General features: G+C 54.3%; 1 protein-coding gene across 1 annotated transcript in view; it reads left to right on the top strand.

The window, feature by feature from the left end:
* The window catches only part of ALPK3 (alpha kinase 3), a 36381-nt gene that overhangs the window by 6000 nt on the left and 7584 nt on the right, over nt 1-22797 (top strand). The window contains exons 3-6 of the mRNA XM_090263702.1: nt 993-1114; nt 10817-10934; nt 11514-12717; nt 20683-22705. Coding sequence (XP_090119828.1) covers nt 993-1114; nt 10817-10934; nt 11514-12717; nt 20683-22705 — 3467 coding nt within the window. The remainder of the gene's footprint in view (nt 1-992; nt 1115-10816; nt 10935-11513; nt 12718-20682; nt 22706-22797) is intronic.

The following is a 22797-nucleotide window of genomic DNA, read 5'->3' as shown; positions in this document are numbered from 1 at the left end:
CCTCAGTCCTCCCTGCTGCCCGTAACAGCGTGTGTGAGTTGGGAGTGGGAGGAGGGCTGGGCACGGCTTATGCACCACACGCTTCACGCCTGGGGACGCACCGAGTCTCTGCTGGCCCCTGAAAACGTTTGGCACTGGTTTATCTCCTGTGCCCAGGAAGGAGAAGACTGTAAAGGCTGAGCAGTGTTGCTGAGTCTCTGCTGGACTCAGTGTGCCCACAAGTGCCTCTGAATTCTGGGAGATGGACTGTCACAGGGAACTAAAAGTCCCGTTTGTAGTTTGGCAGTCCTGTGCTCACTTGAGCATGTGGTTTCCAGGGGTGGAGCAGGGGGCCGTGGCCGGCTTCCCACAGCAGGTCCACAGCCCTGCTTAGGGTCAGAATTTGAGTCTCCTTTCCAATACCCCCGGGACCTTGAGTCTAGAGCCCTGGCATTGGCTGGCTTATTCTTTATCTGCTATGGGTCTGTGCTCGCAAATGCAGGGTTCTTTTTTGTTTGTTTTTGTTTTTTTTCTGAGCCTGAGGGTTAGGCGAGGCTCCTGAGCTCCTAGACCTATGTATCCTGAAGGGTGGACCCGCTTTTCCCTCTTTGGCATGAATGGAGGCTCTGCTATGCTGAAGTCTCCCTCTCTGAGGCCGGGTCTCTCCATGCACGAGCTTCCCTGGTGCTGAAAGGGGGAGGGTGAAGCGAGGCCCCTAATGAGGCTGGGATCGGGCCACCAGGCTGGCCTCTGGCATACCCAGGAGCCTGGCCTGTGGTCAGAAGCCTTCCTGCTGTAAAGGGTCTGGGTCAGGGTTCCAGTCAGCTCCTCCGTGCCACAGCTGTCAACACCTGGCCAAGGGGCCTGGGCTTCCTTGAAGAAAGACTTGATCAGGTGCCAGCCATGGCCCCAGGGTGACTGATGGACTCGGTAAGATTTAAGCTGCCTTGGACAGCACCAGGCTCTGGTGTACGGAGGGAAGGCTGCCCTGACTCGTTCTTTGCCTTTCCTAGGAGCACCTTCTGCTCCATCATTGCCCAGCTAACAGAGGAGACCCAGCCACTATTCGAAACCACGCTCAAGTCCCAGGCTGTGTCCGAGAACAGCGACGTCAGGTTCACCTGCGTCATCACAGGTAATGAGGCCGCCTCTGGGGTCCATCCGTGGGACAGGGTCCAAGGCAGCCGTGCACGTGGGCACAGAGCGGGGCGGGCTGTGGACGCACCGCTGCTCTCTCAGCTTTCTCTCTCACTCACGCTCACTTGTACCTCCCATTCTGGAGCCACAGACCCACCCTGCTCTTCCTCAGAACCGGTCTTCAGTAAAGGTTCCTCCCCCTCAGGCACACACTCGTGACTGAGGAATCTTCATTCCAAGATAAGGAACAGTTCTGTTGAAAGACGTTGGGGACGCCATCTCCCCAAACATCCCCTTTTTACAAGTCGAGGAGTTGGAGGCTTGGGAGTCTCAAGCCTGGAGACAGTGAGGCACAGTGATTCTGACTGCCCACCCTGGGGACGGGCTGCCTGGCTTGGAATGCTGGCTTGTCCCCTTTCCAATTCTGTGATACTGAGCAGGTTAAATCACCTCTCAGCGCCTCATCTGTAAAGTGAGGATGACAGTAGCATGAACTTCATAGGTTTATTGTGAAGCTGGATGCATTAATATCTGCAGAGCATCTGGAATAGTCCCCAGCATACAGTATGGGCCATGTAAATGTCAGCAAAGAAGCCAGTAGTATTTGCATCTCACGGAGCCCCGTGGCAGAACTGGGAGCAACAGTCTGGCAGAGCAGGAAGCAGAGCCCTGCTCCTTGGAAGGAGAAGGTAGAGGAGTGAGCGTCCTGGAAAGCGGGGCCCAGGCGTTGCCCCTCCCCCAAGCCTCCCCGCAGCCTCCCTTCACACCAGCCCAACCCGACTGGCTTCAGTCCTTGCAGGACTCCCCAGTGGGTTCCTGCGCCTCCCAGCTGTTTCACGGGCTCCAGGTCACAAGTGCCCTTCACAAGCCCGTATTTTATATCCAGGGCCTTGGTGGTTCCCAGCTGTGCCATGCCCTGGTTCTGGGGGACTTGTCTGCTCCAGCGAGCTCTACCACTCCTCTGGGATTGGGTTCCTCTGGGCGGTTCTCACCCTTATCCAGGGCCCTCTGAGCTCGTCTGAGATCACGGTCTGGTCCAGGGGATACAGAGATGTGCCTGCGTCCCTTACCTTTGTACAGCATCCCACATTTTGCAACATTCATCTGTTTCCGTAGTCATTGAATTTTTACAAAACCTCGCGAAATAAGTGCTACCATTAGTTGAATTTTACAGAGAAGGGAACTAGAACGTTGCCACGAAGCTGGTGAGGAAGAGAGCCAGCTCTTGCTCTGCAGCCTCGGATGCTGCCTGCGTACCCCCGCATCTCCTGCCGCACTTAGCCGTGGCGCTGGCAGCGACGTGTGGCTGTGGCACAGCTCCATGCGTTTGCATATGCTGCTCTCCCTACATAGGAAGTCCTTAATCCTTCTTTTTAGAGGAAATTAAATTTTATTTTACCAAAATAAAACTAACACATGCACATCATTTAACACTTCAAATTATACTAAAAAGCATATATCAAAATAGAGCACTTCACCCCTTCCCAGAAGCAACTGTCGTCAGCTTTCAGCTGCTGCTTCTGGTGTGCATGCATTTCCGTAATATGTGAATGCGGCTAACTTCTTTCTTTTAATCCTCACCCGAGGATATGTCCATTGGTTTTTAGGGAGACAGACAGACAGACATTGATGTGAGAGAGAAATATCGGTCATTGCCTTCCCTATACTCCCTGACCAGGGATCGAACCTGTGACCTTTCAATGTGGGACAGTGCTCTAACCAGCTGAGCCGCACTAGCCAGGGCAATACTGCTCACTTTTGAGTCTTCAAGTTTAGATGCTATTTAGTCTTCCTTTTTATGGTGGGTGGGGAAATCCGTTCTCGCTGCCATAATTTTCTCTGCTACCCATATTTATTTTCTTAATATAGTTGTGTCATAATTTTTGCTTAAATCAATATTTATTGTTTACCTTATTATGCTTGCGTCGTTCATAACTGACATTGTAGTATACTGTGATTGTGTTTTTTCTGTTTCTCCTGAAGTGAGTACTTTATAGAAAATACTAACTGGTTTAATACTAACTAAAACAGTTTTTCTTTTAATTAGTTTCTGGTATTTATTGCTGATTTTTCTTATACGTTCTAACAGTCTTTTAATACAATTTTTTTGCTAGGTCATTGCCATTGTTACTCCACCACTTACTTCCTTGGAGACATTCCTCCTGCAGACTTCTAGTCTTCTGCCTGAACTGGTGACCTCTTAGGCCTGATCCACAGCTATTCTCCTGGGTCTGCCCTTTGCCTTTTTCCTGGGCTGATTCAGTTTTCCGGATCTCGTGTCTCCCTGTTTCTCGGTTTACTGTACAGCTTTATGGAGTAACATCCTCCGGTAGTTTCGGCAGGTCCTGGAGGTGGTACAGCAGCAAGAGGCATTGTAACGACCAGCTCTCAACCTGTCTTCCTCTGAGTCATTCTGCTCTAATACGAGTTAGCTGCTCGGTGCCTGGTGCACGGTTGACATCCTAGGATCTCCCTTCCCCGTCATCTGGTAGATTACCTTTATTTCTCTCTCGTAATGGATTTTATGTGTTTTGTATTCCACATTTTTCTCTTCCTTGATTTACATTTTTGTTTCGATAGCTTCCTAGGAAGTATATATGGGAAGTAGATGTTATGACAACTTGTGTCTAAAAATGTTGTTTTGTCTGTTTTGCTCTTGGTAGACAGTTTGGCTGGGTATAGAAGTTGAAACTGAAATTAATTTTTTCTTCAGAATTTTGAAGAGATTGTTCCATTGCCTTCTTGCTCCTAATGTCACTGTTTGGAGCAGGAGGAGCATTTGGTTCCAAATTCTTTGCATGAGACAAATCTCCCCCCCACCCCCAACCCCCCTGGTAGCTTGTCAGAATGTTCTGCTGTTGCATAATGGTGTATCTTGATATGGGTCTCTTTTCATCCTGGGGCATGCTTGGGCACTTCCATTCGGGAAACTGAATGCCCTCAGTTCTGGGAAATTTGAGATTATTTTGATGTTGGTTCTTCCTCCCCTCTTCTCTGTTCTTTCTTCCTGGAACTCCTTCCATGTAGACGTCTGCTCCCAAGGACTTAATCTCTTATTTTCTGATTCTTTTTTCCCCTTTCATCTCTTGGTCTTTCTGCTCTACTTTTTGGGACATTTCCTCACAGTTATCTTTCAACTCTTCTAATTTTTAATGTCTAAGATTTCTATTTACATCCTTCTCTATAGTATCCTGTTCTTTTCACAAAAGTACTATCTTCTCTTTACTCCCCGAGACTAGTAATGATAGTTTTCTAAAAACTTTCCTTCTCCCTGTATAGCTTGTGTTTTGTTGTTTTTTTACAGTTGGATTTCTTCTATTTATTTTGGTCCATAATCTATTTACAAGCTTTCCTTAGATAGCTAGGAAATGATGGGCAGGCAATGACTGAAAGGCTGATTGGAAGTTCTAAGCAAGTTGGAGGGGCCTAAACACTTGGGTCTTCCCTGTGGGGTGACTTGGGCGGCCGTGGAGGGAGGCCACCATGGAGGGGGGCCACCGTGGAGGGCGGCCAGCATTTCTGTAGTCCTTTCCTCTCAGACCAGCAAGATTCCCTAGCGAGTAGCCCCCCCACCCCCGCCATATCTTGTCTGGAGGGTAAAGGTTTTATGGGAAATACATAGATTAAAGGGTTGGGAGGCTCTCTGCACAAAGCACCTATTTTATATGTATGGTTCTTGCGTTTTTCTGTTTTCTATAGAATAGTCATACCCTCAACTGGCTTACCCTCAGGGCAGTTGTCTCTTTCTGGCTATAAACCTCACCCTTGGCCCTGACGGGGAAGGAGCTGTCACCCAGTGGCATGGAGCGGGTAAGGGGATCCAGAGGTCTGGTTGCTTTTCAAGCAACTTTTTACCTTTTTCCTCCTTCTCCTTGACCCCGAGTCCCAGAGGCCCCCAGTCGCCAGTTCTTAGGCCCTTTTGGGGGTTTCTTGGTGTCCGAAGCGGGGTCCTCAGTTTTCCTCGCTGCTGGTGTGGGGTCAGGCTGCCGTGGGTCTGCCGGGTAGTTTCTCCTTGTCCTTCTGCTTCCCAGCTCTCACGCGCTGTTGCTCCTGTCGCCGTCCTTGCCTGTCCTCCCCTTCCTTGTGGTTTTTGGTCTTTAAGAAGACATTTCATTAGGACAGTCCTAGTGGCTTTGGGCAGAGAGTGAGAAATAGATGGTCTGCTTATTCGGCTTTTTCCGTAGCAGCCTGCTCCCCCTTTGCAGGTTCCTTCTCCTCTTGTAAGGCCCAGCTCGGCCGGCTCACCCTGCAGGGGCCGCCGTCAGTATTTGATCTCGGCTCAGCCTGTTTCTGTGTCTCCCTCTCTCCCCGGTGAGACTGTGAGGTCTGAGAGGTTAGAGCACACGCTTGACCCTTTGTGTCTCTCGGGAGCAGGCACAGAGAAGGCGCTCGGTACATATTTGCCAAGAGACCATGCTGTGAACAAAATCCGTATCTTTTCCACATTGCATGTTGCCTGTTCGTTTCAGCTGCAGCTTCGGTGCCTTGGCAACAGCACCTGTTGTGGGGGCCTCGGGCCCCATGAGAGGTGCAGGCCTTGGGGGTGGTTCTCCCTTCTTTCCTTCTGCCGTCCACCCTCTGTAGCCACGGATTCTTTGAGGACACGGAGAATCTGACATGAGTCTGACTCACAGAATCTCGGGGTATTTTATCTAATACTTCCAGGGTCATCACGGGAGCAGTAAGCTTTCCCATTTCCAGCTCCAACCCAAAGGAGCAAGCTCGTCTCCTCTCAGTTGCCGTGACACCCGTGTCTCATGCTGACCAGCCAGGACCAGGAGCCCCTCCCAGGCTGAGATCTGCCACCGGATCCCGAGCCTCAGGGGTCCAGGGCTGCGTCTGCCGCTACCCTCATCTCCTCGTCCATTGCTGTGCCCAGATCCCTCTTCCCCTCCTCGTCTCCACACGTAGAAAAAATCTCGGGTCCAGTTAGCAAGGAGAAAGGAGAGGATGTAGACTGGTCAGGAGGGGTGGGAGGCGGAGGGGGAGGTGGAAAGATCAGAGAGCGAAAGAAACCAGGTTGGTAGCAGGCCGTCTGCAGCGGGCAGCTAGGAGAGGGTGCAGAGGCGATGAACGGAAGGACAGTTGGCTTGGAGTGGTGAACACACAACACAATATACAGATAATGTGTTATAGAATTATACCCCTGAGAATTACATAATTTTATTCACCAAGGTCACCCTGATAAATTCAGTAAAAATAAAAAAATAATTGGTTCTCCACAGTCTGAACGGTGGGTGGTGGCTGGGAGTATGGGTGAGACCGGTCTTTGTGTGGGACTGGTATAGTCATCCTGGCTCGTCTCCATGGAGACAACAACCACACTTGCCTCCCTTCCTCCCTCCCTGCAGAGCTAGGCTGTGACGCATCAGCCAGGAGCAGGTGCTGCTTTCCTGGTGGGTCAGGACGTAGTCCAGGTGAGGGAGAGGCCTCTGTGTTAGCTCCATGCTGGTTCCATGCTCGCCGAGCTGTGAGGGGTCCCCTTAGGGGCTCAGTACCACCCTGGGGTTCTTCTCTCTGAGTTGACACGTGGGGGGACATTGGGTCTTGACTTGCTTTCTGGCTCCTGTCCTCTGCCAGGGCCCCTCAAACCCAGATCCTCGTTGAGGCTGCCCATCGCTGTCTAGCGTGGCGGCCCCTCCCCTTGCTGGGAGGAGGAAACCAGGGCGTTGCCATGGGCAGCTGTGTGACCCTGGGTAAGTTCCTCACTTCCTCTGAGCCTCACCTTCCTTTTGTGTGAGGTGGGGCTTAAAACACCTGCCCCATCTGTTTTCGAGAAGAAGGATTTGAATTTTGGTTCTTCCCCCTACCAGCTGGATGACTCTGGGTGGGAGCCTGAATTTCATGGGCATTGATCCCCTCTTCCTCAAATTGGGAATTAATAACAAACTTCACAGGACTTTTTAGGGTTAGATGAGATAATACATGAAAAATGTTCAGCTCAGTGTGTGGCACATAGTAAGTCTTCAGTAAATGTTAGCAATTGTTCACACACGATTGTCACGAGGGCCACATGAAATTCTGTATTTAAAAGCTCTTTGAAAACTCAGGATTTCCGTTCATCATGATTCTTCTCTTGAATCTCAAGCTCCCCCAAACTGGGAATGGTTGGACGAGGCTGCAAGTCTCCAAGTTGGGTTCTAGACTCGGGCCTGCTGGCTGTGTAGCCGAGGGCACGGAGGGTGACAGGGAAGGGAAGGCCACAGGCTCCGGCATCGCAGGGGGCTCTCCTGGCCAGGCTGGGTGTGTGCGTGAGCAAGCCTGCCTACGGGCACGCACTGGGGCAGGCGCGCGTGTGGAGCAGGGAGCGGAACACCTCTCCCGCTTTTCTGTATTTTAGAATATAGTTCATATTATCCAGGGACAAGACCATGTTTTCTCCCCAAATAAAGTTGTTTCTAGAACTCACTGTTGACATGGAGCCCTACGCTGTCAGGTTGGCCCCCACTTTGTGAAGAGGCACCCGTGGGTGGCATGGGGGCTGAGGGATTCACTCAGTGTCCCTCTCCTTTCCCCATCCCTGCCCCCTCACTCCAGCCAGCTAGGCTCAGATGCCCTGGGGGCCGAGGCCCTCCTCGGCTGGTCACGGGGCAGGGAGGCTCTGAGCTGGGCCCTGGAGGGATGAGATCATCCCACAGGATGGTGAGGACACCTGTGCTGGTCCTGGCCGCAAACACGGTGATGTCACCAGAGGCTTTAGCTCACAGTGGAAACATGGGGTTCGCTTTACAGCCAGGGCTGCCCAGAGTTTGTTCCTGGCTGACACGGCTGCAGCCTTGACTCTCTTGCTCCCTGCTCCTGTGCACAGCTCCCCGGGCGGCCCTTTGTCTTCCACTGCCACGCTCCTCTGGGTGCTCCTCTGTCGGGCAGGCCCTTCCCGTCACCTCTGGCGGGCCTGCTCACGCGCTCCCTGACTTACTCACGTGCTCACTTGCCCAACAGGTTTTATTAAGCAACCGCTCTGTGCCGGGCACTGTGTTAGGCGGTGGGGGTGTAGCAGTGAGGAAGACAAGATTCCTGCCCACATAGGACATACGTCAGGGAGGGGAGACAGACAAGGAAATAGTCAGTTACAGTGCTGCAAGGGGAAGTGCAGGCCCTGACCCCGCATTTTCTGGCCAGTTCAGAAGCCACTCCTGCCATGAAGCCTTCCCTGATTCCCCAGCCAGGGGTGCTTGCTCCCTTCTCTGCACCCTGTGCACCCTGTGCACAGCTTCATTCATTCGTCTATAAATATTCGGTGAGTGTTGATTCCATACCAGGCACTATTCTAGGACCTGGCACCACAGGGGTGAAGAACGCAGAGAAGTCATGCAGCCGATATTTCCACGGGCAGCTGGAGAGGACGGGCATGAGCTGACAACCTCACAGCCTGTAACCTGCCAGGTAGCCATGCAGTCCACGAAGATAAACATGGCAGAGGATTAAGACATGCAGGGAGGGAAGGCTTCTCTGAGGAGGTGATTTGAGGACAAAGAATGGCAGCGTGATGTTCACATGGCGGGTGAGAGATGAGCCCGCAGGACTGTGTGGTAGAAGGCAAGAGGCCAGGGTGCTGATGGGGCCCCCAGATCATGAGGCCCCAATGAAATGGGAGCTACCGGGATGTTTTGAGCAGAGGAGCCCCACGGCCTGACTTCAGAAGGGCTCCCTCTGGCTGCAGTGCTGAGAACAGGCGGAAAGAGGCCCGGACGGGGACAGTGAGACCGGAGAGGAGGTTCCTGCAGAAATCCAGGTGCGAGATGATGGTGGGAATGGCCAGAAGTGAGCACCTCTGCACATATTCTGAAGGGAGGGCCCTCAGGATTGTGATGGAGGGGACTTGAGAAAAGGAAGGAATAAAGGATTACCTCCAGGCTTTGGCCTGAGCCAGCGCAGAGGGACGAAGTTGCCATTGCCTGAGCTGTGTGAGAACTGGCTTGGGAGAGAGAAAAGGAGCTTGGTCTGGGCCCCGTGAACCGCAGTACCCATTAGACCTGCAAGTGGATGTCAGGTCTGTAGTCAGAAACAAGAACCAGGTGTTCAGGGGAGCGGGCTGGGCTACAGACATAAATATGGGAGCCCCGAGCATGTAGATATTTAAAGGCCACAGCGTGGGATCACGTCCCCGAGCTCACATGGGGAGAGAATGAGAAGTGGTTCTCAGGCCTGAGCCCTGGGACATCTCCCGTTCACAGGCCTTGGTGGTGGCGAAGAGAGAGATTAGGAAAATCGCCCACTGAAGCAGGAGGAGCCCCCAGAAGGACTGGTGTCCAGGAGCGAGGGCAGGGAGGGTCCATGCTGATGGACTGGGTAGGTAAGACGTCAGGACTGGCAGTGACTTGGCACTGTCTGGGGCACAGGTGACCGGACAAGAGCAGTTCTGGTGCAGTGGTGGGTACAAAAGCCTGCTTGGAGGAGAGGAACTGGGACAAGCTAGTACACTAGTCTAAGTTTATGCTGTAAAGGGGAGAACACAGGAATGGGAGCCGGAGCTAGAAGAGGATCGGGGTCAAGCGAAGTTGTTTTTAAAGAAGAGAGATGACCCACGCAGCAGGCCTGTGTGCTCACGGCAGTGACATAGTAGAGAGGGAAAGCCTGCTGATGCCGGAGAGGGCAGGCACAGTTGTGGGAGCGACGTCCCTGATGAGGCGGGAGGAGGGGGGTGGTTCAGTGTGGGCAGGTTACCCACAGATGGCAGGGAAGGTCGGGCAGGTGTGCACAGGTGCAGGTGTGTCCTGCTTCATGCAGGGACCTGTCCCGCCTTTTCTGCTGTCTGACAGGCTGCCTGAGAGCCGAGACTGTCCATCAGGCTTTTCTCCCTTAGCTGTCAGCACATACTTTATGTTTGAGGGGATGTATGTCAGGAGTCTTGGATTTCTAATAAATGTTCCAAGTCTGTTGGCGTTAGCTGAATTCACTGTGGAGGCCGGACAGGTGTGTGGCTGTGCCGGGCCAGGAATGGGCCCAGTGTTCGGAAGGATGTCGGGAGAGCCTCTGGCTTTGAGCTCTTTTTCTATCCTGAACAGCAACCTTATTTTTCCATCTTCCTACAGACCAGCTTTGTCTGCCTCTCAGTCCATGTGGCAGAACATGGTTGTGCCCCTTCACGTTTATATTCACAGATGCAAGGCTAGACTGTCTCCAGGTCCCTGTTCCCAAATCCTAGGTCCATGGACCAGTCAGCTTTGGGGCCAGGGAGGCAGGGAGCCAGTGATCCAGTGGTGAGAATCTCGCCTTGCGGGTAGGGCTGGGTGTCCCCAGAGAGAGGGGGCTGGGGAGACACTTCAGTCAGCCTTGTGGACGGGTGGGTGGGTGTGTTAGCTGTGTCATCAAATAATAGCTCAGGACCCGGGCGTGGAAGAAGGGAGGCTCCTGGCAATGGTGTTGGTGTTGAGGACATCTCAGAGGATGGAGCCGTCACTGCAGTTGAGGATCAGAACAGGCCCCGGAAGAAAGGAAGCTTATTACTACCAGCCAAGGCTTTCTAGAAACTTCTCGCTTCTCTTCTTACCTGGAAGCGAGGAAGCTTCTCCTCCATATTCGCCCTCCAGCTGCTGAGGAGAAGCCATATCATGGCCCTGCTCTTGCAGCCAGCCTAGGGCAGGTGGGCCAATCCAGGCTCTTCGGGCGGTTTTTGGCGAGCCATGGCATCCTGCCCTCTCCTGTCACTCTTCTGAAACTGGACTTCCTGCAACCCGATCTCCTGCTTCCGCCTTAGGATACCCAGAGCCAGAGGTGACCTGGTACAAGGATGACACGGAGCTGGACCGCTACTGTGGCTTGCCAAAATACGAGATCACTCACCAGGGCAACCGCCACACCCTGCAGCTCTACAGGTGAGGCGGGGGGAGGGGGGCCCCACACTCTCTGCCCTCCTGAGGGTCCTTGGCCCAAGCCTGCCTCAGGGCTGGAGTCGTCTGGGTGAAGGTGCCCAGGCAGGATCCAGGCGGGGGTGGGGGTGGGGGTTCTTTGCTGAGTTGAGCCACCTGGTGACCGTGCCTGCCTGCCAGCGTCTGGGATCTCCTAAGGCCAGGGTGGGGATGTTTGTGACAGCCAGAGAGCCCAGTGCTACCACAGGAGGTCCTGACCCACGGAAACATTCTCCGTGAGGTCAGCTGCCAAAAAAAGCTCCTGTGTCATCCTTCCCAAGGGGCTGTGTGGGTCACCTGCTTCTGAAGGGAGCTCTCCTGTGCCCAAGTCTAATCCCCTGGAGCAGCATGATCGTGGTCAGCTCCCACCCTGTCGCTGGCCTCAGTTTCCTCAACTGTAATGCAGAGTGTGGGGTGTGGTGCTCTCCAAGCGGGGCGTGGCGCTCAGGGCAGGACAGGTCGGGCCTGCGAGGCTCTGGCTGCGGGGAGAGGGGGCCGCTCACCCCCCAGGAGGGCAGGGCTGGCAACTAATGCTCCTGCCCCCAGGTGTCAGGAGGAGGATGCTGCCATCTACCAGGCCTCCGCCCGGAACACCAAGGGCATTGTGTCCTGCTCGGGGGTCCTGGAGGTGGGCACCATGACTGAGTACAAGATCCACCAGCGCTGGTTCGCCAAGCTGAAGTGCAAGGCGGCAGCCAAGATGCGTGAGATCGAGCAGAGCTGGAAGCACGGGAAGGAGGCGGCGGGAGAGGCCGACACCCTGCGCAAGCTCAGCCCCGACCGCTTCCAGCGAAAGCGGCGGCTGAGCAGGGCTGAGGTGCCGGTCCCTTCGGCCCCCACCAGGGAGGCTGAGGACAAGGCCTCGGCAGCTTGGCAGGAGAGGGAGACTGAGCCTGGGCAGCACCCAGGTTTGGGCCTGATCAACAGTTTGGCCCCCGGAGAGGTGACCACCAATGGGGATGCTGCCCCTGAGAACGGGGAGGACAGGGATCATGGCCTGTTGACCTACATCTGTGAGGCCATGGAGCTGGGGCCTCAGAGAGCCCCCCAGAAGGAGTCTGGGGCCAAGAAGAAAAAGAAGGCTGAGGAGCCTAAGCCCGGCCTGCGGAAGCCCGAGTTAGAGAAGGCAGCTCAAGGCCACCATTCTGAAAGCTGTGTCCCCAGTTCAGACAAGCCGGTCTCCTGTGGAACACAGGGGCCCATGGATGCGGCGCCAGTTCCGACCTGGCCCAGAGGCGGGGGGCCTGGGTCTTCAGGAGGAGACAGCGCCAGGGAGCCAGCGTCTGCCGTGGGCTCTCCAGACCAGTCCCAGGATGGCCCCGAGCAGGAAGTGTACTTCTCCCTGAGGGACATGTATCTGGAGAGCACCCGCGCAGCCGGGCCTCGGGTGGAAGAGGACTGCCACACACAGGGTGGCAGGGCCCCCGGGGAGGTGCCCTCAGGGGCGGTGTCCAGCGAAACGAAAGGCGAGATGGGGCCCGCGGCCCCTGGCCAGCACGCGCCCTCAGCCCCTCAGCCGACAAGGCTTTTCAACAGGAAGAGGTTTGCCCCTCCGAAGCCCAAAGGAGAGCCCACCACCAACGGCAAGCCTGAGCCTTCCCTGAGTCCAGCTCCGGAACCCAGAGCCCAGAGCTCAGGAAAGGCTCCACCTCCGGCTTCTGCTCTGGTGCCTACACCCCCCGCCCGGCGGAAACACAGCTCACGGGACAGCCCCTTGCAGGGACAGGCAGGCCGCAGGACCCCGGCAGAGGTGAGTGTGGGTGCTGGCTGCCTGGGGTCGCTCTGGGAAACTGACTTCATGGAAAGTCTTGCTGCAGCGGCTCCACAGCCAGTAAGCAGTGGGACATTAATAGCAGGGGTGGGGTGGGGTGGGGTGCCAGGCTCCAGATTCAAGGCGTGCGAGCGGCACAGCCTGACGGCGACCTTCGCCCCTGACAGTGGGGGGGCTCCCAGCCCAGGGGCCCGTGCCCTAGAGGGAGGTGGAGGAAGACGGTGTGCTTTGGGGAGCTCACAGCCGCTGGGGGGTTTCTGTGAGCTTTGCTAAGGCATCGGTTCCGTGGGGGGAGAGGGGTGTGCAGCAGAGTCCCGAGACAGGAGCATCTCGGCCTGGATGCTCCTTAGACGATTTAAGAACTGTCAAATGTCCGAGAAGTTCTGGTTTACTGCGGGTTTTTACTTAAGATTCGTACATGAGTGCAAATCGGACTATCCTTACCGTTGTGTGATCTTGGGCAAGTTGTAAAATCAGAGCAACAGTGAAAGCTACCTCCTAGAGCTGTCGCAAGGATTGGGGTGCTAGCACAGCGCCTGGCGCGTCAGGGACGGAATAGATGGCAGCAGGCATGAGGCAGGGCTGTGGTGGCAGGCGGAGGTGGGCTGCTTTACCTGGGAGCAGGAGTGTCACTGCTTTCTGGGGATCAGGTAGCCCACAGGGAAAAGGGGACGTTTTGTGTGGAGTTGGGTAGGGAGTCTCCCCTCGTCAAAGAGAGCGGCAGGTGGGTGACAGCGTTGAGGAGTCTGATGGCGGTGGGCAGAGAGGGTGGGAGTGGAACTGAGAGGATGGACGGGACAGCAGTCACTGCTCCCTGTGTCAGGGGCAGAGGACACCGTGTTTGTGGGGGTTTGGGGAGACAGAGTGTTTCACAGTGGGGCAGGAAGAAGGCAGTAGTATTTTTTATGAGCGGCAGAAAGAAGTGTTTCAAGCGGGGGTGGGTGAGAGAGATGGGATTCACGGATACTGAGACGTCACTGGTGGTTTATCTGAAATTCTGATTTAACCGGGTCTCCTGTGTTTCTTTTTGCCGAATCTGGCAGCCCTAGTGGAGATAGCATTTTGGCAGGAACTAAGCTAAGACTGTTTCTTGATGGGAGTAGGAGTCTGGGCCCCAGGAAACGCGAGGAGCAGCTGAAAGCAGTGCTTCCCGGGGCTCAGGCGGAGGACTGGTGGCCTCTTGGAGCTGCGAGGGACTCACGTGAGGGACGAGCTGCTCCAGCCCCTCGTGGAGGGCAGAGGGAAAGGGACGCGCCTGGAGAACGGCGAGGGGCTGCCTCTGCCTGGGAGAAACTTTCCCGGGGGCAGGACGGAGAGGCCGGGTTCACGGGTGAGCAGGGAAGTGGTTTCATTTCAGTCAGTGGGTGCAGAAGTAGGTCCGTGTGGACGGTGGTTCAGCGGGCTTTCGAGTGGGTGAACCTCCAGCCGGGGTCTCTGGGCTCGCGCGCCGCCTCGGGCCTGGTCTCGGGAGGTGTCAGCAGCTGGGGTGAGCCCCAGCCGCCCAGACAGGGCTGCCTTGTGGGCCTGCCAGCCGCAGACTGGACAGGGCTTCCTCCTTGCTGCAGGGACGGCTCTTGGGGCCCCCAGGGAGCCCACTGGGGGCGTGGCCAGGCTGGCGGCCAGGCCTGGGAGCACAGCTGGCTTCTCTGCCCACAGGGACAAGGGGCGCCCTGGCAGCGGCCTCCGTGCCCCTCAAAGGTGAGAGGTGAGTGCTCGGGCCGTGCGGGCACGGGAGAGGCTGGCTGCGGCGGTTCTGCTGTTCCCGCCACCACCACATGCGACTTCTATTTTATTTTTTTTTATACTTAAAAAGTGAAATATACATGTGAAAAAATGCATTTAACATCTGTGTATATTTTGAAGCTGTCACTTTAGTGGCTGAATTTGAATTTTTCATATTCTCATAGTACCAAATCTTTTCTTTTTAATTAAAAATTTTTTATTAAAAAATTTTCAAAATTTCATTACCATTTATCCCTCTTGTACCCCCTCCTTCCCTCAATCACTACACTGCTGTCCGTGCCCACGAGTCCTTTTCCGTTCTGCCCCACCCTTCCCCCTCCAACTACCACCCCCACCCCTGCCCCGGGCTGTCCGCCTGCTCTTTGTCTGTGAGTCTGTCTCTGGCTTGTTAGTTCACTTTGTTCGTCAGACACCACGTGTAAGAAAGTTACATGATATTTGTCTTTCTCTGACTGGCTTACGTCACTTAGCATCATGTTCTCCAGGCCCATCGATGCAAGAGGGTAACATTTTCTCCTTTTTTGCAGCCGAGTAGAATTCCACTGTGCAAATGTCCCACGGTGGTTTTTATGCCCTCATCGCCTGCTGGACACTTGGACTGCTTCCATATCTTGGAGACTGTAAATAATGCTGCAGTGAACAGAGGGGTGCTTGTGTTCCCAAATCTTTTAAAAAACATCTTATATTTGGTGATGAAAGAAACACATGGTCATAGTAGAAAATATGGGTCAACGCCCTAAAAATTCAAGGAGAAAATTAAAGTTCACTTATAATTCCACCACACAGAAGAGACTTCTTGGCCTACCAGTCTTGTGCGTATGCAATTTTATTAGTTTTACAGTTTAATTTGTGCTCTTAATTCTGATTCAGTTTTACATCCTGCTTGCTCTGCTTCTCATTTCATGAGCATTTTCTTATGGTTTCTAAAAATTATCTGAAACACTTTATTTTTAATGGTTGTATATGAGCACAGTATGCATATTTTAACCATTTCTTCCATAGTGTTTATCCTTTCCTTCCTTATTCTAAGGTTAGTTAAAATCTATATTTTAAGATAATTTTTATTGTTTGAATGACTTCATTTGACTTTTTAATTAACCTGGAATTGATTTGGGTGTATTGTAAGGATTCAAAGGTGAATCAGACCAGGTCCTTAATCTCTGCAAATTTATGGGTGAGACAGAAAGACAGGATGGCAAATTCAACTACTAACATATTCTTTGTAATGAGGAAGCTCACAGAGAACCAACTAAGCTCACCCCAGCACACGTAACTTTTAAGAAATACATGGCATTCCTATTCATGTCTCCACACAGTTCCAAATGTAGACACACCCACACACCCGAGTCTCAGCAGTTGTAGAGGCACAGGAAGTGTTCAGACATGCACCGTGGAGGTGCTGAACACCAGCTCTAACCCTGGGCCCTCATGGGCCCTCTTCACGGGGGAAGAGTTCATGGGTTAGCAGGCGGCACATATGTGAAACAGGAACTGCTACACAGAATGAGGCTATCATGATGGGATTAGGTACATTTGCTTTGGGTGCGTGGGGTAGGAAGCCGCTAATGTTTTTCGGGCGTAGAGGAGTGAACTAATCAGTCTTCATAGAGGAAAGGAAACTTGAATGAGGTGTTCAGTGGAGCGCAGGAGTCCTCTAGGTGGGCGAGAAGGGTGAGAATGTCCAGTAGAGAAAAAGCAAAGTGTAGACAGACACGCTGCATCTCTCTCCACAACTAAGAAGGAATACAACTACCTCAAAACTAGAGACAACCAGACGTTCCAAAAAATCGAGCTGCATGGAAGTCCAACAAACAAAGAAATAAAGAAGAAATACTCACCCAGACAGGTAGGAGGGGCGGAGCTGGGGAGGAGAGGACGTGGTATGGTGGCAGCATCAGTGGTGGCAGTGGCAGGCTGCCGGAAAGCACAGTCACACATTTAAAAAAGTCAGGAGGGACACCTGGGGAGCACTCCCAGCACCAGACCAGATCACGCAGCTCACTGTCCCAGTGCCGGGGAAAATAAAGCATCATTGCTTCTGACTGTGCAGACCAGTGGGGGTTGAGGCAGAGGAAGAAACAGCTGGTCTCTTAGCAGAGTCCGCTTGTTTAAAGGGCCCCCAAGGTCCTAGAACATCCGCAGACCCACTCACTCTGGGAACTACAGCCAGGGCAGCAACTAGAGAGGCGCCAGTCCCATACAAAGTGGGAGAGGTGCCTGGAAAAGGCTCGAGTGCTGAGTAAGCGACATTGTTCCCTCTCAGATCACTCCCCCACACACAGCGCCACAACGTGGTAACAGGTCGCCCTGTACTGACGAATCCCTAAGGCTCCGCCTCTTACAACGTAACAGGAGCGACAGCTCTACGTAAGACACAGAGGAAAACTAACACAGGAGCCTGTCAAGATGAGAAGACAGAAGTATGGCCCAAAAGGGGGAATGGATCAAGGTTCCAGTGGGAGAACTAAGTGATGAGGAGATAGCCAACCTAACAGACGCAGTTTAAATCACTGGTGATAAAGATGCTCACAGGCTTGACAGACATGCCTGAGTATGGCAGATGCATAAGGGAAGCAGTGAAGGCTATGCTGAGTGAAACCAAGGAAAATCCACACAAAACCAATGGTGAAGGGAAGGAAAATGGGGTTCAAACCAATGATTTGGGACATAAGGAAGGAAAAAACAGTCAACCAGTACAGAAGGAAGAAACAAGAATAGAAAAAAATGAGAAGAGGCATAGAACCTCTGGGACAACTTTAAACGTGCCAACATCCGAATCATAGGGTTGCCAGAAAGAGAAGAGGAAGAGCCAGAAATTGAAAGCTCATGTGAAAAAATAATGAAGGAAAACTTCCCAAATTTGGTGAAGGAAACAGACATACAAGTCCAGGAAGCACAGAGAGTCCCAAACAAGCCAGACCCAAGGAGGACCACACCAAGATACATCATAATTAAAATGCTCAAGGTTAAAAATAAAGAGAGAATCTTAAAAGCAGCAAGAGAGTTACCTACAAAGGAGGTCCCATAAGACTAGCAGCTGATTTCTCAAAAGAAACTTTGCAGGCAAGAAGGGACTGGCAAGAAGTATTCAAGGTGATGAAAAGCAAGGACCTACAGCCAAGATTACTCTATCCAGCAAAGCTGTCACTTAGAATGGAAGGGCAGATGCAGTGCTTCCCAGACGAGGTGAAGCTAAAGGAGCTCATCATCGCCAAGCCCTTATTATATGAAATCTCAAAGGGACTTATTTAAGAAAAAGAAGATCAAAACTATGCACACTAAAATGACAACAAACTCACAACTATCAACCACTGAATCTAAAAAATAAAAACAAAATCCAACTAAGCAAACCAGAATAGGAACAGAATCATAGGTACGGGGATCATTTGGAGGATTATCAGCTGCGAGGGGAGGCGGGGAGAAATGGGGAAATGGTGCAGGGACTAAGAAGCATAACTGGTTGGTACAAACTAGACAGGGGGAAGTTGAGAATAATACAGGAAAGGGTGAAGCCAAAGAACTTATATGCACGACCCATGGACAGGAACTGAGGGGGGTGGGGTTGCTGGAGGGAAGGGGGGTACTAGGTGGAGGGAAGCAAAGGGAAAAAAATTGGAACTACTGTAACAACGTAATCAATAAAATATACTTTAAAGAAGAAAAGAGAAAGCAAAGTGGTTATAACATCGCGTGGGGCGGAGGTGAACCTGGAGAGGGACCTGGGACTTGGCTGAAGGGCAGGCCTCGTGGGCCATAGAACGGTTGGCTTATTTATTTTCATTTTCAATTGAATTTCATTGAGTGTGTGTCATGTGCATGTGGTATAAAACTCAAAAAGTATAGAAGATATTAGAGAACATTAAATCCTCCCTCCTTTCCTACCCCCACACCCAGGTCCCTTCCTGAAGTCAGTTTCTATAGCTGGTATCCCTGGGCTTCCTTCCAGAACGATTTTCTGTGCATTTACAAGTATGTTGTGTTTCTATGTATTTTCGACGTAAGAGCGGCATATGATACTTTCTATCTCGTACCTTGCTTTTTTATCTTTATGTTTATTTAATTTATTTACTTGAAAAAGGGTTGTGTCACAGCTTACTGGGTCAGTCCTGTGTTGATGGAATTTAGGTAATTTCTAGACTTTTGCTATTGCAAACTATGTGCAACGAATATCCTTGTACATAAGTCCACTTGAAGATGTATCTGTAGGGTAAGTGCCTGGGAATGGAGTTGTTGGTCAGAGAGCAGCCGTGTGCTTGGGTTCACTGACTTTGATGATGCCACAGTGCTGTGCTTGGAGGCCGGTCGGTGCGGGCTCTCCATCCCCGGGCCCCCGGAGAGTGCTCTGGAACCACCTGCTCTCCCAGGGGAGGGCTTCTGTGCCCCGTCCTGTAAGGGATGATAAGCCACAAGGAGGTCTTTTAGCCGGGGAGCGTCACCATCAGATCCGTGTTTTGGAAGGGTCACCTGGGCTGCAGCGAGGATGCGAGCGTAGCCAAGGCAGCGAGTAGAGCCCTGGGTACCAACTAGGGGGCCTCGCGGTAGTCCGGGCAAGAAAGGGCTGCCGGCTTTGTGGAGCAGGGAGTGGGCAGCGGGGGCATGGAGGGGGAACGGGTGCTGGCATGCGGGGGAAGCGGGTTCAGCAGCGCTCAGGGGTGGTCCAGGCTGGGGAGCCGGGACTGAGGACCGCTGTGGCCCAGAGCTCTGTCGTCATGGGCCTTCTGCGCGCAGTCAGAATTCCCTTCGAAACTGTGTACATTTCATGGCCATGTCCATATGTCCTCGTCCTGGAATATCAGGAGTTAAAAGAGGGTTCTGATACATTACCAATTGCCATTTGTTGGCTCCAAGGCTTTTTTGTCTGTTAATACCTTGCTGGTTGTAAGAGAAGAGAAGCATTTTTATTCAGATTCTTCGGCACCTGGACTTACATCTGATGGCTCCTAACAGTGACCAGACTCTTCTATCTTTCCCTGCTTGTATCATTCATTTAAAAGTCCACGTTCAGTAACTTTAAATTCCCTAACTAATGCAAATATATTTTAATTATATATTTTTAAAAGTCATTGTATGATCTCTTTGCTTCGGTTTTGTGTATGGTTCCTCTGATACTTAGACGTATTTGTGTATAGTAATTTACAGTTTAAATGTTATACAATATTAATTTATCTGTTCACCCAGTGTCTTTTAATGTTTTTTGATGAGCACCTCCCTTGTATGTCTTCTGCCTGACTTCCTCCCAGCCCTCCAGGACCCTGTGGCTTTTGTAGGTGGGGTTTGGGGGCTTGTCACCCTCGGATGAGCCCTTTATGTACAGAACCTGTCCTGCTGGCCTATTCTGAGGCCTGCTGAGGTGCTTTCACTGTTCCCCTGCCACTGTGGCGCTTGTTCCGGCGCAGCCCCAGTGTCGCATCTGTCTGCTTTAGTCGGCCCTGACCCTTTCTGTTTATTTTCGAGACTGTGAGTTTTCCTTGCCTCTAGTTTCAACAGCAGTGGCGTTTGCTTTTTTCTTGTTTCTTCTGTTGGTTTTGATTACATCCAGGAGGAAGGAGGCAAATTACTGTCTTATGCCACTAGGTCTAGGTATTAAGGGCTTCCAGTTAGACAGGTGGCGTGGTAGTGTAGCCGCAAGGACTGCGGGAGCTGGCGCGGGACACCCCTGGCTTCTAAGCTGGGCTCTGCCGCTTGCTACCTGGCAACAAGCAAGTCAGAGCACCGCTGTTTTTGTCTCTGAGGTGGAGATGTTCTCATCACCAGTTTGCATCGCTGCGAAGAGTGAGGTTATACACATCTCCCCACCGTCACCCCATCCGTAGTGCTCTCCGGGCAGTCGGTGCCGCAGAGAGGGACAGAGCGGTCACCTGGAGACTCCGCTCCACGAGGCCGGGCTGGCGGGCGGGACGGCGTGTGAGCAGCGCCCTCCAAGAGGGGCAGGGGTTCTTCAGGGAGAGGGGGGACGGGCCGGAGCTGGACCTGGCGGCTGGGTACTTCCTGGTCTAGATTCTGGGGTCAGGGGTCGGGGTGGGCAGCTTTGGCACTCTGTCACATGTCCTTTGCCTCCCAAACCCCTGACAGCCCCAGAAACCAGGTGGCAGGACTCCATCCAGGTAGTTCTGGGCGAGGTCAGGAGAGGCGGGGATGCCGGACTGCAGACAGACACTGAGGCGTGTGAGTTAAGTTCCTGCTTTTGTCCCGTGTTCTCAGGTCCTCGAGTCCCAGGTGACCATGGCTCCCACCGTGTCGGCCGGCAGCCCCAGATGTCAGGGCGCCGTGGAGCCCATGGACACAGAAACCCCAGAGAGTGGCAGTCACGCTGACCACACGCACGGCGGCCAGGCAAACGCAGAGGCCGACGGGAGGACACCGGGCGTCGCAACACAGGCGACCGCGAGGGCCCAGGCAGACGGGAAGGCGCAGACGGGCGTGGTGGCCCAGGGAAGTGAGCGAGAAGAGCATGGGGCACCCCAGGGAGGGGCAGGGACTCCGGTGGGAAGGTCGCAGGAAGAGAGGAAGACGTGGCCAGGTGAGAAGACACAGGAAACCAGAAGGACACGGGAAGACGAGGGGACGCAGCCCGAGGGGCGCATACCCACAGCCGTTCAAGTTCCGTCAGCGAGGAAGTCGGTGAGCAGCCTGCGCCCTCAGTCCCGAACCCCTGAACTCGCACCATCAGAGGGTCCCAGGTCTCCTCAGATTACTGAATGTTCTGAGCAGACCCCAGAAGGGTCCTCTGTCCGAGAAGAAGCCAGTTTCGCGCTCAGCTCTGAGGAGGCAGCAGTAACAGCCTCTGGTGACCAAGAGGACACTGTGCTGGGCCCCACGTCCGGGGGCCGCCCGCTGCCGGCACAGCTGCTTCCTGAGGCGGGAGGAGAGAGGGGCTGGGGGCCGGAGTGGTCCGGCCTGGCCAAGGACAAGCCAGCGGGTAGCCCATTCCAGGGCCCCAAGCGCGCGCAGCCATCCCCTGTGGGTCCCGGCAGCTGTCCTCCCGCTGGCCGGAGCCCGGAGGTGCCCACTCTGCCTTCTCCCAGGACTGGCCTGACTGACAGCTCACAGCAGGGGCTGCCCAGCACCCCCTGTTCTCAGCACATGAGTGCAATTGCCTTCTTGCCCTCCGGGGACCAGGCCGTGCTGAGTTCTGCCCCCGCATTGCAGCTGGGGCCAGGAACGCCCACCCAGAGTCACCCACCAGACAGCCTGGCAGCCAGCACCGAGGGGGCCTGCGCCAAGATGCCAGATGAGGAAGGGGTGCCCTCCGGCCCCCGGAGCTGTGACCCTGGCCTCATAGATTCCCTGAAGAACTACCTGCTTCTGCTGCTGAAGCTGTCCAGCACGGGGGCGAGTGCAGGGGGCCCGGAGCCCCAGGGGGGAGCTGCCCCCGGGGGTCTGGAACTGTCACCCACCCTGGCCCCCACGGCGGGAGTGGCCGGGCTGACCCCGCGGACGTCCCGGCGCCTCCTGGAGCGCGTGGAGAACAACCACCTGCTGCAGAGCGCGCAGAGTCTGCTCCTCAGCCCCTGCACCACCCGCCGCATCACGGGCCTCCTGGACCGCGAGGTGGAGGCGGGCCGGCAGGCCCTGGCAGCTGCTCGGAGCCACGGCCCCAGCCCCCTCAGCGTCCCCACCATCGTGGTGGGCGAGGAAGAGGGCCCCGGGCTGACCTCACGTGGGCCCAGGACGGGTGAGGGAGAGGTGCCCCCTGAGGGGCCTGGCCTCCTGGGAACCTCCCAGCAGAGCAGTGTGGGGGGTCAGCGCGGAGAGGCAGGTGGGCAGGCAGCCTCTGGTCAGGGACCTGGGTCGGCAGAGAGCAGAGCCCAGGAACCCCTCCGCGAGGAGCCGCTCCCCCAGGAGGCACCAGCAGGTCTCCCCGCAGCTACCCCCGAGGAACTGGCCCTGGGGGCCCGGAGGAAGCGGTTCCTCCCCCCTGTCAGGGCAGCAGGGGATGGGGAGGCAAGCAAGCCTGAAGGAGGGGAGAGCCCCACGGTTTCTCCCCAGGGGCCCAGAAAAGGCCTTTTGCCAGGGTCCCTGGGGACCCCAGGGCGGGAGAAACGCTCTCCTCTCCAGGGCCGAAGGGCAGGCCTGCTGGAGGTGCCGCGGGCAGAGGAGGAGCAGGCAGCGGGAGACCTGGGCTCCAGCCCCAAGGCCAGCGGGCTGGACGCGGAGCTGGCCCTGGACGAAGGCAAGCAGGACACGGTGGCCAAGTCGAGGAAAGCCACGGACCTCCTGAAAGGTGAGCGGGGCTGAGGATGGGCGGCGGCTGCCCGGAGGGGCCTCCCCGCATAGGGCTTCGCTGCAGCGGCCGGGGCGCCCGTGCCTGCTAGG

This window comes from Furipterus horrens, unplaced genomic scaffold (genome assembly GCF_987537825.1).
Source record: "Furipterus horrens unplaced genomic scaffold, mFurHor1.1.pri manual_scaffold_16, whole genome shotgun sequence".
Lineage (NCBI taxonomy): Eukaryota > Metazoa > Chordata > Mammalia > Chiroptera > Furipteridae > Furipterus > Furipterus horrens.
Note: the sequence above shows the minus strand (reverse complement) of the source record. Positions and strands in the feature narration are given on the sequence as shown.